This window comes from Poecilia mexicana, unplaced genomic scaffold (assembly GCF_051168715.1).
Source record: "Poecilia mexicana isolate PSO_F unplaced genomic scaffold, ASM5116871v1 scaffold_11, whole genome shotgun sequence".
NCBI classification, from domain to species: domain Eukaryota; kingdom Metazoa; phylum Chordata; class Actinopteri; order Cyprinodontiformes; family Poeciliidae; genus Poecilia; species Poecilia mexicana.
This window is the reverse complement of record NW_028263380.1, coordinates 10,679,975-10,699,327: the sequence shown is the minus strand read 5'-3', so window position 1 is coordinate 10,699,327 and position 19,353 is coordinate 10,679,975. Positions and strand designations below refer to the sequence as shown.

Genomic DNA, 19,353 nt, shown 5'->3' with positions numbered 1-19,353 from the left:
CCAAAATCCGATGCGAGATTCATCCGTGCTGCAGTGAATCCGTCTCTCTTTAAAAATATCTCCATTTTAAGTTTTATAATATGTGTTACACTGTCACATTTCTAATGTAGGCTCTTGTGTCAGATAATCTAAGCCAATGTTGGAGAATAATACATTTTTTAGATTTACGGAATCTCAGTTAGCCTTCATAGCAGGGCTGAACCCCAGTATTACACCAAGCACTGTAGCTAATATTAGCTGGTATCTCACCAGTGGACATAAATACAGTAAAGTAATATTCTAATCACAATATATACACAATAATATGTCCATCTTACTAGTGAAATGTTGTCTGTCGAGCCCTCACATCAATAGTCCATCGATCCGAACAACAATATCCCTCAGTGCTGAGGCATCTTACGCTGTTTTGGTTGAGCAAAGTAGGAGGGACGACCCTTCCAAGATGGCCGCCGTATTTCCTGCACCGGAGCAGCCAATGCTGGGTCTACTCTTATATTATGTCTATGGTTCTGACATGCTGCTCAGGTCTCTCTTTTAACTGAGTCTTGGCCATAGATAGAACTACAGTTATAGCATGTTTATAGTCCTAAGCAGCAGCTCTGCCTTTATCTGTGTTCTGTTGCTATAGTGATTAGTCCTCTGCTAACTGTCATGTGTGTGAGACAGGAAGGTGGAGAAAGATTTCTATCTTTATGAGACACCCCGTCAGTTTTGATGAAAAAAGCAGTCCGAACAACTGCTTCCCATTCACGATCTGTAAGGCCGATCCAAAAATCGTTTGAAGCGTATGAGAGGGCTATTTGTCGTCTCCGATAGTACTGCGATTCATATCTGTAACTCATTCACAGTAATAGCAGCAATGAGAGAAAGATGGTGTGCGCTGAGCTCTGGAATTTTTCAGAAAAGTCTTAAAATGAATGGCTGGGAGCCTGTGGTTACCCTGTCACATGATTTCGCTCTGAAGCACCTTGACAGAAAACCGTCAACCCTTTTTCTAGGCATGAGGGTTATTTCAAAATTGTTCTGGGGGTCAAAAATCCACTAATTTTCTCACTCTAAAAAGTGTCAGTTGGTGTCAGTTAGACTCTAAGGATCAGCAGTTGGAAATTTCACTCATTTTTAACTTTTTATGTCGCCATTTTTACTCAAAACCCCAATAAAAATAATAGCCCGGATGCCGAGATCAAGCCACACGTTTTGATACCTTTTTTATGGGCGGGCATGCAGCGATACGAAAGATTAATAAATCAGTGATTCTTGAGAATAGGGACAAAACAGGTCCTATGGATAAATCACAAAATTTGAATAAAATATAATATTTTCAAATATCTGACTAAACTAACCTGGGTCATGTGAGCACAACAATGTATATTTTCCTGGTGTTTGCTGAATATTTTTTGATTTTAAACATTGTAGTAGGTGAATGGTGTTTGTAAAATCCCTTGTCCTGGAGCAGAACGCAATACATTATAATAGTTTAAAACAATTAAAGGAATATTAAGATAATATATTATGACTATTAAGTATAAGTATTCATATACATTGTAGTAGGTGGATGGTGTTTAATTCAATAAATTGAATTAAAAATTATTTTTATATATTTTCCAATGCCATTGAAATTTGCCCCTAATTTTTGTCAACAACATCAGACATAAAAAGAATGTAAAAAAAAATCAGGCATTATTGGGGGGCACCAGAACTTCTGAGGACCCCATGACCTCTTCCTTTCTCTTCCTTTGCTAAGAGGGCTAGTTAGCTCTGGTTAGCTTATGTTATTCTGTAGATTTATCTTCTGTTTTATTCCTAAGTTGCTCGTCACAACCATGATGTGTCAACACCATAACTGACAATTTACAAAACTTTGATGAAATTTTGTGAAATAAATGCTTAATTTTAGTATACTGTAAAGATTTCATGGACCTGATGAGCTACAATATGGCCTTTTTCAGAATAACATCATATAAAGTGAGGTAGTTTGGCATTTCGTCAACTCCGTCAGATGGACTTTGTTGTTTTTTGTTTTAAATATTTCTTTTGTTTCTTGAAGCATTTGTCTGTAAAACTGAGTAAAAATGTCACGAATAGGGTCATTCAAAATTTATTTTATATTTATTTTGTCAGATGGTGATGACAAAGTTCTGGGTCAGGTCCATTAAAAGTTACAACTGGGAGCCTGCACCTTAGCATCTTTACATTTCCAAAACATGTTTTGTCATATTTGCATACATAAGGTTGAGAAATAATTTTTAAAAAATTGGGAAAAATTTAAACCCATTTTGTCCCTATTCTCAAGAATCACTGAAATAAATAGACATTATATTAGGTGTAGAACAATAGGTGCCTGCCATGCATTACATGGAAGGCAGTGAAGGCAGTCTGGACTGTTATCACTACGTGTTAAATACTCTGTGTATGTTAGCGTAGATCAGCAGCAAGCCAAACTCAATTTCATGAGCCAGGAAGCTGAGCGTCTTGCTCCTTTATTACATTTTCTTGACACAACTTTGACCAGTGGTGTGGAAAAGCTCAATGAAAGATTGAGTGAAACTATAAGAAACAGAAAAATAAAATATGCATCAGCTCTAAATACATAGAATAAACTTCTAGTGTTAACCTTAGCTGCAGTTAAGAAACAGTCACGTAGCAACCGTTGCTATGTAAATGAAAACTATCAGGATATGGCTTTTCTACAATAAACACATTTGGGAAAACAATCTCAAAATAAACTAACAAAATATATAACGCCAAACAGAACACAGATTGAACTTACAGCCATTGTTTTTGGAGGTGTAAGAAAAGATTGACAACACAGGAGGTGAAGTTTATACATTAACAGGTAGGCTTTCTTTTACCCACAATGCACTGCTATCTCAAAATTCTCCTTCAAAATAAAATACAGAGAAATTAATGCTATAGAACTTTTTAAAACTAATAGACCCTTTTCACAGTGACGTCAGACAATGGCCGCCATAACTGAAACCTGGGTATCTTTACTTCCGGTGTGATTTTGCCTTGGGAACCAAGCTGAAAAATTCCCGCATTCTCATAATCTTAAGGATATAATAAAAGGTAAGTTTAATAATAACAGCATTTAAGTGTTAGATAGCTGTTATTAATTATTGTAAAATCACCATTCTCTAACTGTGTATAAAATAAACAGCCTCCGATCGGAGAGTAAACCACCTAGCAGCAGCTTTAGCCACATTTAGGAAAAAATATACTCTCTGTCAGCGCTGTAACGTTTAGAGGTTCACTTTCTGTATTTTATAAAACAGTGTTTACGTGTTAGATAACCGTTATTAGTCATTGTCAATTTACCATTCTCCAACAAGCCTCCGATCATGAGTAAACCAGCTAGCAGCAGCTTTAGCCACAGTTAGGAAACATATACACCGCCGCCTGTCAGTGATGTAACGTTTAGAGGTTCATTATCTGTATTAATGGAAAATAAAGGACATAAAAATAACTTTAATCTGATTACTGGGTTTGAAATACGAGCTCGTTAGATTATTCGTTACCGGAAAAAGTGGTCCGATTAGAGGAAGGCATTACAAAGCAGCGGCGGCACCGGACATCTCTGCTTATAACAAACAGACCCCTATTTTATGGGATGAGTGGCAACTCCAGTCTATAATTTAAGAATCTGATCAAGATTAGAGCCTAAAACGTTATAGTTCAAAAACAGTAAAAAGTTCTGGTTAAGGAACAGTTATGTCATGTAGTTAGCTACCTAACAAAATTCACTAATGCTAAGCTAACGGTTATGCAAAACAAAAATACCTACCTTCATAGTCAAACAGGTATTGTTCGGTGAAGAATTTCTAGCCTTTGTCTAATTTAGATTTTGTTGTCAGAGAAAATTGGTTTGCAAATCGTGATCTATCTTCAAATCTTATTTTAGGCAAATGTTTTAGAGACTGTGTAAACTTCATGCTCCGGTGTTCTGTCTGATCAACATATGCTGTCAGATATATACATATATATATATATATATATATATATATATATATATATATATATATATATATATATATATATATATATATATATAAAAATCTCTCTTTCTATATATATGTCTCTATATAGATATATATGTGTCCATTTTACATATATGAAATAGACAACTTTATCGTTACTTACTATGTACACCGGAACTAAGGATACACAGCTTCGAGCCAAAACGGAGGTTGTGTGACGTCATGTGAAAAGGGTCTATTAAGACATTTCCAACTTCCAGCGTGGGGCATAACACAGTCACTGCTCTTCCCTATGTAATGCTAATGGCAGGTCCCAATAAAACCACTTCTGTTCTGCTTTTTCTCGCTCTGTATGTGTGTCGACATTACCCTACACGCGGACCCGTTGCCATGGAAACGGTCGGACAACAGCTCAATGAAACAAACTTAAGAAACAAATTATTATGCCCATGTGACATGCAACATCATGTCGTTGATGTACACAGTCCCTCAGAACCCTTCCTTGTCGGGGCCTGCAGCCTTACAGGGGTTGATTTCCTGGAAGGACTTCCTCACATCTGCTGTGGTCACACAAAAAGGCATGTCACCAGGAGGTGGTATTAGTCTGGTGCTGAGGGGGGTTTTAAGATGCTCAAAGCGGGAGTAGGACTTGTTAAGTGCATCTGGCAGTGAGGGGTTAGAGTTAGGCTAACGCTAACCCTAGGGTCGCTTCTCGGAGTGCTGATGCCTCACCTGTCCTGAACCCAGCGTCCCTAGCTTTCAACAGAGCTTTCACTTCAACATTCAGCCAGGGTTTCTGGTTCGGGTAACAGGTTACTGTCCTGGTGGTGGTGACATCATCAGCACACTTGGAGATGAAGCCAAAAACAGAGGAGGTGTATTCCTCCAGGTCCATCTCTCCCTCATAAGGACCCACCTCTCTGAAGACCTGCCAATCTGTGGACTGAAAACAGTCCTGGAGCTCACAGGCTGCATCCCTGGGCCACACAGTGACTGTCTTCTTCCTTGGCCTAATCCGTGTCATCAGCGGACGATATGCTGACACCAGCAGGATGGAGATGTTTTCGGAGAGGCCAAGATGGGGGCAAGGAAGAGCTCTGTACGCACCGTGAATGTTAGTGTACATACAATACAGAGTGTAAGAAGGATGACATGCCGATAAAAACTGAGCAGAGTGTCCGTCAGTTTCACATGGTTAAAGTCCCCTGCAACTAGGGCTGTGTAATAATATCAATTTTGCGATATATATCGATATTTTCTTTCCTAGAAAAAAATCGACATTCATCCGCAAGTATCATAACATCCAACTGTCACCTTGCTCACTCACTGCTTGCTTCGCCAGGAGAGTGATTAGGTCATCAGGCTTAGAGTGATTCCTTCAGATGTTAAGTGTCAAGTGTTGAGAAAATAAATTTAAAATAAGCTAGTTTTAAAACTTAACATGTCTTGATTCAAATGGCCTAATTGTGGTTTTGAAATTAGCAATGTATTCTGGCCTATTGACCTTTATTTTACTTGTAGTTACAGCAGATGGTTTGATAGGATCGTTTGAACTGCCTTTTGTCTGTGTGGGAAAAACAATACAGTAGAGGTTCCAGCTTTTCACACTCATCTGTGAAAGGCCGTAAACACGGCAGGAGATACTGGCTTCAGATAGAGGGTCAGAGATAGCCACTGGTTGGTTGAGCAAAGATACTCCTTATTTGAATAAATTAAAGAAAAGAAGATAAAACTTTCTACACAGAAGTAACAAATCAGATTTGCTCTTGCAACTCTCCAAAGATGTCTTTGGACATCTTTGCTTTTCTTTCTTTCTTTCTTTCTTTTCAGGTAATGTATGTCTCTGTTGTTCTGCAGTTTCTGTGTAAGTTTATGCATTGTCTTATAATGGATTAAACTCTGTAATTCTGTGACGTCAACACGCATTGTTGTTTCCTTGTGGCCACACGTGGCTCGCTGAGAGGACCTGGGATCCAAGAGGAAGAGAGAGCCAGACTTTTTTCAAAGTTAACTAATTTAGATATTCTTCCTTAACACAAGGTTAAAAAGGTATCAAACTATTCAGAGCAGGGTACTTGGTGCACTTTATTTACTTTACAAATGCATGTAAGCTACAGTTTCTACTGTTTCAATTAAAAGAAACATGTTTTCTCACCACTTCTTTGATTCATTTTGTCCAGCTGTCGACTTTAAGTCTGTGTCCATGTCCAACCAGATCCAGGTATTGTGTAGTTGGTGCTTTTAATAAGTTTTCAGTTAAATTAATTCCATCCAACTCTATAATAGTCACAAAATGTCACCAAAATCGCTCTGTCCCTCTAAAATCTTTCAGAAAATCGCAAAAGTGTATTGAATTGTATCATTTGCAATATATATCGTATTGTGAGCAGAATACCATGTATCGTATCGTGAGATTATTGTATCACTACAGCCTTGCCTGTAACCACATAAAATACCTCCGGGTGCTTCATCTGCAGTGAGCTAACGGTGTCATACAGCTCTTTCTTTGCTTTGTTCCCGTTAGCACCCAGCGGAATGTAAACAATGGTGACGAACACCGCAGTAAACTCCCGAGGCAGATAGTATGGCTGACAGCTTTTAACGACTCGTGCTTTACAACAACACTCTGGAGTGTTGACAGTGTTAAGTTCATTTTCAGCATCTCTGAGGTGTTTAAAGCAGCTATGTGAAGCTTTTAGATCAGTGGTGTCCAAACTTTTAGCCTAAGAAAACCAAAATCATCAAATCAGAAGTATTTTCTTATCTTCTTGAAAAGCTAAACATATTTAGTTAACTGTGATTATGTTTGACTTGGTCAACAATCTCGCTCTATTTAAATGACATGGACAAGCTAGTCTGATTCAAAGGAAAATGATCTGCAAATCTTTGTATATCAGAAAAGATAATAGGAAGTTACATGTTTGTTGTAATAAAAGAAAGAATTGCAGTTTTCAACTTTTTGGGGGGGTTGCCCCAAGAAGCTGAACATGTTGGAGGAAAATCGATGGACTAGAAAATGTCTAGAGTTTTCTTAGAGTTTGGGTACTACCCTAACTCTAACCCAGATAAGGTATGGGGCTACTAAATTTACTGGAAACTCACACAGAGACTGCTGTTAGTAACGGCAACCACACTAATTACACTAATCACTAGTAAAAGGCGCTAAGAGCAGTTTAAAAATGTCAAGTCTGTAACCTTCTGTCTTTGTTTTGTGATAATTGTTACATCTTATTTAACTGCAGAGTTATTTAACACTGACTGCTCTCTGCCACACACAGGGTTTGGCCTCACTGATAAAGATATTTGATCATAGAAATCTGCTTTAAGCCTCCTTACAGTCACAATAACTGAATGAAGGATTTTAAAATCTTACCCATAATAGTAAATCTGAGCTTTTTTCTCACAAAAGACACAGCTGTGATACTTTTAGAAACAAGTGTATTGAAAAAAAAAAATAGCTTGAGATGTTATGTTTGTTATATTTTTAGGTGTGTGAAAAAGTACCTGTAATCCTGTATAAATTCCTTTAACATAAGAAATTTTACTTTATTTCTAGTTTCCATGGATCTAGATAGCTCTGTAAGTTTGTGTTATTTTGCGGTCCAGTTTTACATTTACTGCCTTTCTGCCATCTTTCTGCTTTTTGTTATTGCCGTGCGGTCTTTCAACAGATACATTTTGGACCTTTTGAACTCACCTCACTCAATCCCCAAAAGAGATCGATCCATCCATCCATCCATCCATCCATCCATCCATCCATCCATCCATCCATCCATCCATCCATCCATCCATCCATCCATCCATCCATCCATCCATCCATCCATCCATCCATCCATCCATCCATCCATCCATCCATCCATCCATCCATCCATCGGAGGCCTAGACTTCCCTCTCCCCAGCCACTTCTTCCAGCTCCTCCGGGGGAACCCCAAGGCGTTCCCAGGCCAGCTGAGAGACATAGTCCCTCCAGCATGTCCTGGGTCTTCCCCGAGGCCTCCTCCCGGTGGGACGTGCCCGGAACACCTCACCAGGGAGGCGTCCAGGAGGCATCCTTACCAGATGCCCGAGCTACCTCAACTGGCTCCTCTCGACGTGGAGGAGCAGCTGCTCTACTCTGAGTCCCTCCCGGATGACCGAGCTTCTCACCCTGTCTCTAAGGGAGAGCCCAGCCACCCTGCGGAGGAAACCCATTTCGGCCGCTTGTATCCGTGATCTCGTTCTTTCGGTCATGACCCAAAGCTCATGACCATAGATGAGGGTGGGAACGTAGATCGACCGGTACATCGAGAGCTTCGCTTTTTGACTCAGCTCTCTCTTCACCACGACAGACCGGTACAGCGCCCGCTTCACGGCAGATGCTGCCCCAATCCGCCTGTCGATCTCCCAGTCTCTTCTTCCCTCATTCGTGAACAAAATCCCCAGATACTTAAACTCCTCCACTTGGGGCAGGACGACCCCCCTGACCCAGAGAAGGCACTCTACCCTTTTTCGGTTTTTGGGGATTATAAATCCCCAAAAGATTTATAATCTTTTCCCTTTCCCCAGCCACTTCTTCCAGCTCCTCCGGGGGAACCCCAAAGCCCCCTCTCTCATTTATAATCTCAGAATATGATTAGAAATCCCCAAAATATTTATAATCATATTCTAAGTTTTCACTACAGTTTAAACTAAGCCACAAAATGAGTGAAAGGTTTTTCCCTCTTGAACTTCCAACCTGTTGTGTTCTCATACTTGCCCTCATGTTGTGGTGGCTGTTTTGTGTTTGTGTGTTTTATTCATTGTGCAGCTGGAACCCTGGATGCAGTGGCATTAAATTAGATTTGATCTGCACTTTGTGTTTTAAAGCTCCTATAAAGTTTGTTAGACAGACTAAAAGCTAAATAAGCTGATGATGAGGATTTCTATGGCTGCCACCAGTTTGCTGTCTTGATATTGTGACAGGCTGCAGTATTTCCCGGTTTCCTTTTGAAAGTCCTCTGATTAGTCCATAACCAGTTTATATTGTGCGACGCAATCAGATTAAGTCCAGTCACGGTTGGCTCCAACTATTAACTTCTGTTTTCAGCCGTATGAATGGACACAGTTGTTGTGGGACATGGATGAGTATGACTGGATGGTGGAGAAATTAATAAAAGACTAGCATTGTGTGTTACGGTAACTGGAATCAGTAGGGTCAAGCTAAGGTTACTGCCACTGTGGACATTGTTGTTTAAGGATTTCATTGGCTGACCCAATCAAACCAAATCTTGAGTTACTTCTATCCTGGCCACTTCTTGAAATGCTAAAACACATTGATAAAGTAAGATTAATGTCAGAAAATGTAAACCATTGATTCTTCACTTAATTGTAAAATTTGAAAAATGCCTATTATTTTTTTTCTCTTGATCGAAATGCACCAAAAATGTACCAAACATTGATATATGCCGAACCGTGATTTTTGTACTATTACATATGCATGTAATACACAAACTCGTAAGATTAGTTTACAAATAGATAAATATCACTTTTGACAGTTTGGCCAGGACTGGACAGCACACACCATCATCACATTTGTAAGTCAAACCTTAGCCTACATTGTTGGTCCTCAAATGATGGCCCGAGGTCCACATCTGGGACGCGAGCCATCTATTTTTGGTTTGCTGTCTGCAGTTTGCGATCAGACCAGATCCTGATCCAGAAAACACGATGGATAATGACCCACTCCAGATCTTCCAGGTCTGAAAAACAACCCGCTGCGTAACTTTTGATGGGACAAGTTAGTTGTGAATTACTTTCGCTAGGCGGAGCGCTTAACAGACGCTTAATAGCTCTTGTGAAAGAAGTCAGTGAAAGCGGAAGAAAATGATGAAAACGAACAAACTACTGAAAGGTGGTAAAAGGTGAAGATAAATGTCAGAGTTTAAGTAGAGGACTGGCAGAGAGAAACTAATACGGGAGGTGTGGTAAAGATTACACTGAAAAAAAGTGGCTCTGATACTGTAGCAGTAATTGTTAGCAGTGAACCAGAAAGGGGGCCATTACAGATGAAACTCTTTGTGTATATGTGTATAATTAGATAACGCGATGTTGGAAAAGCCCCTTCTCGGGGTTAAAAGTTTAACGGTTCAAGAGTTTACGTATTGTTTGTGCGTCTGTATCTAAAAATGTGTGCCTGTGACTTTTTCCTTCTCTTCAGTTTGCAATATTTTCTGGCCCATTGGCTTTTCGGTCTCTGTACAGCTCAAGTGTGACGTTGGTCAGAACTTCACCCTATAAATATGCTTCTTGCAAAAGGAGGCTTTCTAGCAAAATTTAGTGGGGCGTGAATAAAGAAAACCCCAAAACAAGCAAACACCATGGCCTGGCATCAGTCTGAAAAGAAACAGTTCCATTCATCAAGATAGCCGAGGACTCATACGTGAGCATTCAGACAGATGTTAACACTTAAGTCTCGCTAAAGGATACTGGAATAAATATTCACTGACGAAACACCAAAAAAGTACTTATATAAAAACCGACATGTGGCTGTTCATATGTTTTTGAATGATTAAAATGGAGCAGCTTATTCATTTATGCGCCGATTTTGAAACTTAAAATTAAGTTCTCTATCTCTTTATGCACTTTTCAGATCGTTTAAATGTTTGCTACGTTAGATTTATGATATTTGTGAATGACAAACGTTCAGAAATCCGTAGAATAAGAAATGCTAAAAGGGAATATTTGTACAAGAAAAAGTTCTGAGAGCAGCCATTATCCTCATCATCAACCAGTTCAGCTTGAGCTTCGCTGTAGCGTCCATCATGGACTGTGGATCATCCGAGTCAATTTGAATGTTCCTTTTATGTGATCTTTGTTGTAATAATCTCTTCCCTATTTTGTACTTCTCGTCACAAGCCAGTTCAGACCGGATGGAATCAGAATCCAAATTCTGGATTTTCAGACTCAAAATCAAGATCGGTGCAAAAATCACTTATTTAACAAGCTTCAAATCCCCGTAAAAACAAATTTTTTTTGTGTGCCGGTGTTAGCCTTTTGGTGCTATTCTCTGCATCTTATCAGCTGAATGCAACGTTCATCATGTGTATATATATTTTAATTGTTTATACGTCGCTTTTTATTTTAGGAAACTTGTGAAATCCTGAAATGGAAATTCATATTTTTCACTTTCTTCGTTCTTATTCTACAGCAGATAAAAAGGAAACGCACGTCTGGGGGGAGCATATGTTATACATAAATGGGATTAATCTTGTAAGGACAATGTTTACAATCAGTGTTTATACAAATAAGACTGAATGTACAGAAGTACATGGAAAGATTATCAGAATAGACCAAATCTAAAAATCAACACTTTAGACTTGAGAGAAGAAAAAAAGGCCTGATCAGTGCAAGTGTCATACTTTTGCAAAACATACCATTTACACATATATTAAAAGAATGCAATTAAGACATTCTTTCTATTATTTTAGTTGCATAATTTCCTACAAACCATCTGAACTGTTATGCATTCAAATAGAAGAGAACACTGCATGTAACTTACTAACTTTATCTGAAACTCACAGATTGGGCCGTCGCTACAGCCGTTGACAGAAGAATTCGGCTTATAGGAGTGTATTCTGCTTCGTCAACCACATGCATGTCCGTGTGTGTGTGTGTGTGTGTGTATTTTGTTCTGTGCGCATGTGTGCCCGGCCGCATATGGAAGTACTTGTCTCATACCTCTTGTTGTTGTCCCAGTCAGACAACAGACTGAACTGACCAGAAGGGGTGTGAGCGTGTCGAAAGTCTAGAGAAAAGCACCAATAAGGAAAAAAAAAGAAACCAAAGTGGAAGAATTTGTCTTTTCATGTTTGCTGATGTGTCTTTTTATAGAGCCATCGCCTCAGAGTAGCTTTTTCTTGTAATTCTGCTGGAGCGGGTGCGTGTACACGTTCGTGCTCTCGCAGTCCCACTTCTCAGATTCAGAGCCAGCTTTTCGCATTACAGTGGATGTGACGTTTTCCCTCGCAGAAGACTCGTAATTGTCTCTTTTGGGGTTTGGTTTCAACTCCACCGCTCTCCACGGCGCTCAGCCTTCACTCCTGTTTCACTTGCAAAAATTGATCTGGGGTCCAAAGCGGTTTGAGTCGGAATGATCAAGGCTGTTAAAACACACAAGAATCTGGCACGATGGAGAGAAAAGAAGCCTTTCGCAGCGCCTGAGGTATTGCAAGCAAGTCACAGATGATTGCAATTTTCCACTATGACCACTGTATAATGAGGTACATGAACCCTGTCTGTACCCCCTATCTTTTGCCTTCTCTCTCTCCAGTAACATGACTATCACCCGAAATAGTATTTGTCATCTGATGAGTACCTGAGATGAGTTGAAATGCAGTTTCAGGTTTCCATTTTTCTGTCTTTCAACCCTCTCATGTTCTTGGTTTTGCAGTGCTCTGGTCTTGACTTTTTGACTTTCGGGCCCCACCCTGTCCCCCTCATACTGTCTTTTTTCCACCCATATAAAACAACTGTGGGTTTCTAACGTTTGCCTGGGTGGTCTCTCTTCTTACACCAGAGGAAAAAAAAAAAAAAAAATCAGTGGATCCCGGGGGGTTTGTTCATTTGATATGGTTCAGGGCTGCAGCTTATAGCTTAACTTTAATCGGTTGTTTTGTTTGAGAACTTTATGGACAGTTTCACCCCTTGTATTGTATACATTCTACATTTTGTATTTTAACAAAAAATAAAAATATAAAAAAAAATCGAAATAAATGACAATAATCTGTTTGTATTTGATCTTTAGTCAAAAGTTATTTGCTTTCTTAAAAATAAAGCTGCCACTTATCGCTATTAAACACATGGTATCGTTATAGTGAGTTTACGGCCTCATTAGGCTCAGTAGTCTTGATGTTCCTCAACTCGCCAGCAGGGAGCACTCTTGGCACATGTTGCTTTTCTTGTCTCAACTTTCACCAACCTGAAATTACAGCGTCTTAACCAGATTTTATATTTTTTGAAATTGAATGAAATAATCCCACTCCAAACTCTTACAGTAATAAACTCCTAATCTCTTTTAGGATATATATTATTTCTCTACCGTAGCTGCTTTATGAATCATAAACTCTATCGAAGCATCTGTAAATAGTTTTGTCTATTTTAGCACGACCTGGAAAATCTTGACCTTTAGCTTTTATGAAATACTTTTGTCACGTAACCATAAAACTAAATGAAACACCAATGGGGAAGCGTGGACCACCGGTCGACGTCTTAGCCACACAGATGGAGACGCAAATAATAAGTTAGTAGGTGCCACATCATTTCATTGTTTGTTTGTGTTTTCAAAGGACATTCTCCGTCTTTTGATTCATCCCCTTAGCTCTCTCGCTCTGACTGGGTTTTTGACAGTTTGGAAAGTTTGAAGTCATGGGTTTTAATCAGGGCCCTGCGGTGGGACTCGGAGCATGGCACGGCACGGCCATGATGGCTCATTTTAAAGATGTGGGTCTGGGTCGGGGCCAAGCCTGGGTGGCACTGCTGGAAAGAGTGTGGCGTCCTGAACAGACAGAAAGAAAGGAGAGGGAATCAGCAGCCCGCAGTACTCAGCAAAAGTTAGCCACAGACCCCTTAAAGGGCTGTAAGGGCTGCATTAATGAAAGTAGGTTATGTGTGGAATGGCGTGTGTGTTTACGGTGGATGCAGACTCGAACACACACACATATACAAAGTCTGATCAGTGTGGGGAAGTGTGGTGAAGAGATGCATTAATCTAAATCCTGCTGTGGGTTTCAGCTTTGCCAGTTTTGCATTAGGTCCTGCTGCTAATGTGTCGGTGTGTGGGGGAATACTTTTACCCCTACTGTGGCAATCATTCCTCGATGAACCATGATGAATTTTCAACAGCGTTTCTATTAGAATAAATAATAAGGGAAAAATTGAGGAAAATTAGCAAAAATGGCTGTAAAAGATTATGAGCGCCTGGCTCTTTGTGCATCTTGGCTTTCTCTTGTAAATGAATAAAATCTGCTCTTCGTGGCCCAAAACTCTTTTCTTTTTCCAACCGGTTACTCAACAAATGTCCCCACTTTGCAGGCCATTTTAGCGCTGTGCCCTCACAGTGTGATGTCTTTTCAAGAAGTTGCGACTGCGATGTCTGTCTGTGCGACGATCAGCAAGATTCCTGAGCAGGTTGGACCGGCCTTTCACCTCTCAGAAAAAGATCTGCTCGGCTTTACGAATGGATAGCTCCAAACCAGCAATTTTCCATCCTAGCGAGCTAACTGGGGTCCCTAAAATGGTTGCAGTTTTTCCTCTGTGCTCAGATGGAGAATATAGCTGGTTTTAACTGTCAGAGCCTACAGCAAGTAATACGGAGTACTTGTTCTAAATCTCGAGAATACATACGACAATAAAAAGAGCTTAAAAGCACTTTTCTCATACCTGTGAAATTGTTTTAAAAATGCGTCCTGCATTTGTGTTCCAAGGTCAAACAGACAATGACGTTCCAACTTTGTTCAGCTGTAAATATTATTTGAATGTAGCAGTCAGATTAAGAAAGGCAGGTGACAATTTTAAGATTTTTAAGAAACCCCACATATTTCTGTATTCTTCCACTTATGCAAAACATAAAATCTCAGGAAAATACAAATTGTGTGAAACATGTAAAGTTGTGAATACTTAAAAAAAAAAAAAAAAACTCTAAATAGGGTTTCTTAATACTTTTTCCTGAAGTTGGGTGAATAATTTTGGATTTCCATTTAAATTCATTCGTTCCATTTAAACCTCTCATTTCTTAAAATAACCGAGTTGGGATTAGAGTTACTCTTTTTTTAGGGTTAGCGTATGTTGTGTCAGGGCCACATAAGAGGAGGTTTCAAATGGGGTTGGCCTCTGCAAAGCTCCCATGTTGTGGTTCTTTTAGGTCCTTTTAGGGCCACAACATGGGAGCAGCAGTTCAGCAGCCCAGAAGTCAAAGTTCTGATACGAATCCATACTGATTTATGTGCAGTTCCAAAACTCCTGCTAGTTTTTTCTTTTCTTTTCTTTTGCAATTCTCCCTGTGTGTCCGCAGTCTCCTCATTGTTGCCGAACACAAACTGGGACGAGATCTGTCGACTCAAAACGTGCGTGACTCAGCTCAGTTCAGTAGTCACCTCCATGCTGCCGTGATAAGTCAGCAGCTCTGCCCCCCCTCGCTGTATTTGATGACAAGCGGCGCTCATTCTCATCCTCCCTTTTACACAAACACCCGCAGCTCTTTGATAACCGCTCCAGGCATGCGCTAACGCATTTCAACACCAACACCCGACTGTGGATTGGGTTCAGAATCAAGGTTTAGCTGACGCTTTGATCCCTAACCAAACAGGACACATGCCAACACTTTATTGCTCTGACGCATCACGCCATTGTGCTTCATGTACCAGAAGAGAAGAGTAGCGATAGACGGTCCGCGTCTTTTATATGCAGCCAATATCTTTCCCCTCACACGCGCTGAGGTAACCTCCAACTGAGAAATGGTACAACATGTTTAAGCTAATGAAACTCCCAGCAGTTGATCAGTCTTCATTAAGTCTGTTTTTACTTTAATCCACAAACAGATCAGCCCATCGCTCTCAGCGGCGTTATTTCAATCATCTACTTAGCAGAATCCACTATATGTCGAGGTAATCACTCTCAGCAGTGTAGCTGAATGCATCATATCGCTATACCGGTTTTAGTTTTGATTATGGTGAGCGTTCGCCCTGGTTGGGTTTCCATAAGCCTTTGTAGTTCCACAAGATTTGTTTCTGTCCAGAAAAAGAAGAGAGTCAGATTACAGATGAAAGAGTTTTTCACTCTGTGGTTTCAGACTCTGAACTTCTCTCTTTGAGACTGACAAATTTTGGCATTTTGGCAAAATATGTGCTTGATAGAAAATCAGTTTGGTTGAAAATTCAGCAAAAGTGATCTAATCATTGTGTGATGTTTACTTTACATTTCTAATTTTCAAATACTGAACTGATCACATTGAAAATCATTTCACTTTTTCTTTTTATCCCAGACCACATTCTGCCTTGAGTATAATGGTTTATCATTGTTCTTTAACAACTTTCCTTGATATCCTGAATTGGTTTATTCAATTAGTTTCTGACAAAAATTGTACATATCAAAAACTTTAGGTTTACCAGAGCAAACAGATCTGTTTCTTACAACCTTGGTTAAAAACACATTAGAGTTTAATAACTAGTTTCCAGAAAAAATTCATTATCCACAGCTGAATGTTTATAATGGCAAGATTTTTACCTTTTTCTTTTCATCCAGTTGGTAACTTTCTTTTGGTCAGGTGGCATATTGTTTAATTATATTTTTTTGAAGAACTCTGTAAGGGGCCCAGAAAACTATTAGGGAATAAAAACAATAGTGTTGCGTATTTGGTCAGTTAATACCTTACATTAAAAAGGTCCCAGGTTTAAATCCTGGGCTGGGATTTTCTGCATGAAGTTTGCATGTTCTCCTCATGCATGTGTCGTCCTTTCCAGGTATTTTTCATGGCCGCAACGCGCACCTATGTTTTTGTTAACTATTCACGCCAGATTACAATCGTGCCGGAAACTTTGAACGCAATCGCTACGAGTGAACAAACCCAACACGATATGCTACACTTTAGTTAGATGCTGCAGCTGGAACTGCAAAACGTCCCAGATTTTTACGGTTAGACTGCTTTTTGTAACAGGACTCATTAGAAATGCATTTGCATTACCTCATTATGGCAGTAAAGATTCATATCGATGAGCCATTCATTTTCGGGCTCCGCTGTTTTGGTTTTGTCGACGGGGATATCAATAACATGGACAAGTTGGATTCAAAGTGATATTTAACTTCCAGGATTAGGATTGTTGGACTTTATAATTATACTATTTCTGTTGAAACTTCTGCCAGTGTTTAAATCTCCTTATAATGTTGGAGCCCTAATAACAAACATTTCAAAGATCCTTCTTGTTTTCTGAAAATGCAAGCTGGCTATTTTGGATTCATATTTGATTACATATTAGTTGAAACAGACCTAATATGTAAGAATCAACCATAGATGATTCTAGGAAACTTTTTGTACCTACATCCTCACATCATGCAAAACCGAACAAAGAAATCCTGTGTTGTGCCATGCAAGACGTAACATTTCATCTTGTATCCTAAAATTAATTGTTGCAGTAAAAAGATGTCATTACCCTACTACACTGAAACCTAAGCTATAACAGGTATGCAGATCAGAAACAAAAATGTACTCTTTAGTAATTTTAGTAATTACTAACAGCAACCAGCTCAGCAAAACAAATCCAGAACTCAATGGGGAGAGCGGCCCAAATTCAAACCAACCAAAACCGAACTGCTGGTAGAAAAACAGGAAGTGACACAAGATTAAGGAGTCAGAGAGCTGCTTATGCTTGGAAGGTGATTACTGGAACAAGACAGGTGAGTGATTGCATACGGGGAACAGCTGCGAGAGGTGCACAGCACAAAGGTACTGAAGAAAAGAACAGAGCAAAATGGACACAGGGTAATCGAGGGACGGATAAGGAAGAACTAAGGAATCAGAGAGCTGAGTAAAAATCAGTAATAACCCAGAAGAACGAGAACGCAAATGTTATTTTTAAATCCTTAACTTGTTTTGAAATCAGCGCATCTTTTGTAGCGGTGGCAATTCGGATGTTATCAACAAAATCTGTACGTTACGTTTAATACATTTTTAAATTTCCGTTTTGCTTTTGTAAGTTGGTGAGAGTGTGCTGGAACTTTTAATTCACTGGATTGTGAATATGACTTGAAATTAAGGCCTATTTCTCTTAGCAACTGCACAAAATGGGAAAGACATTCAAATAGTGGTGTGTTGATCTTCATAAATTAATAAACAGGACTACAGGAAAACGGCTATTCGTTAATGTTCTGTCTCTTTTAGGCTTTTTGTACATTTTAACCAGAGATGTGCCTTATTTCATGCAAACAGCTTTACCAACAGAATAACTATATTGTAGTTGAAGTTTCTAGAACTCATAAACGGGCCCTTATTTTATCAGTAGTGGACATGATGCTAGTTAAATGTTTAGCCGTCACACATTAACATTCACCCCGCAAAAATAATGTGACCTCACACATTCCCAAAACACCTCAAAATGTGGTGCAATCGGATCTCAGTGTGTCTTAGAGGTTTTCAATCCCTTAAGACCATTCGTTTGTGGTGAGGTCACGTGAGATCTTAAACAGCAAGTTCCTTTTTCCAAAATTTGAGAATATGAGCATGTGAAGTATTTTTGTGTTGGGTAACAATAGGTGCATATTTATTTTTTGCTTTTCAGATTGGTCTGACAAAACATTTGTTGCTGCACCAGAGCGAGTTGTTTGAAGCGATCCGAGGTGTGTGGATGGTGTGTGTATTCTCTCTTTTACCCCTCGATATATATCTCCTTCATGCCTGCTGGGCTGCTCTGAATTGACTGGACCCGGTCAGCATGAGTAAGCAGCTGGGAGAAGATTGAAGCAGCCAGATGCAGACGCTCGGGCCGCCGAGGATATCATTACCCCGGGCGTGTGGCCGGCCAAAACGGGAGCCCCCCAAGTGGCGTTTCATCATGGTGGACCCCCCGTCTGCGTTGAGCGGGGAGGATACCAGTTAAACGGTCGTCCCGCTGCGAGGAGAGGTATTAAGCGGCAGGTGGAGAAAGGAAAGCGTCTCGTGACCAGAATAAGGTAGAGACAGGAAGGATGTGCCGATACTTAGGGATGGCAGGCAGACACATTCACACTGTGAGATTGTCTCTTATAATTTCCCGTCGCTGCTTCTTTTTTACAATGCAATAAGAAACCATGTGGATCCTTTCTGCGTGTTTTTTGCTCCGACACTTTACATAAAGTTTTGTGTTCGTTATTTCTTTCATCTCCTCTCATTTGCCCGTTTTTGCTCGACTTTCTGAACGCACGTAAGGGAGGGAAAAAAAACAACAAAAAAACAACACACATTTCTGAAAGCATCCCACTGAAGGGAAATAGTGGAGATATTTTTGGTGCGGGACTGTGACAGAACTGCTTGATGCATGGCCATTGGCAGAGACATCAGCAGTATCTTCGTACGGGAATTGGACCGTCTCCCTTCCGTGAGGTAACCCATAGGCCATGAATCAAGCTCCTTTGCTCCAGACTCCTGTGGTCCCACGGACTGACAGTTTGACCGCTCCTCAATGTGGTCTCCCTCCTCTCCTCACACTCCTCCCATCCCCATCACCACACATTCCAACCACCGGACCAGTCACATAAGGTCAAGAAAATAGAGAATAGTAGCTGTGTGTATAATGTATCTTCCTGCTTTCCTTTTTTTTTTTCACATCCTGAAGCTTTTCAGATTAATAACCGCAGTTTGTTGAGGGGGAAAATGATTGACAGATGCGCAAAA

The 19,353-nt window shown here is 39.9% G+C and overlaps 1 protein-coding gene across 1 annotated transcript in view; it reads left to right on the top strand.

Moving 5' to 3' along the window:
- Window positions 1–13,358: 13,358 nt before the first annotated feature.
- dync1i1a (dynein cytoplasmic 1 intermediate chain 1a) overlaps window positions 13,359–19,353 on the top strand; it is a 48,431-nt gene continuing 42,436 nt past the window's right edge. Inside the window, exon 1 of the mRNA XM_088009953.1 lies at window positions 13,359–13,590. Coding sequence (XP_087866079.1) covers window positions 13,359–13,590 — 232 coding nt within the window. The remainder of the gene's footprint in view (window positions 13,591–19,353) is intronic.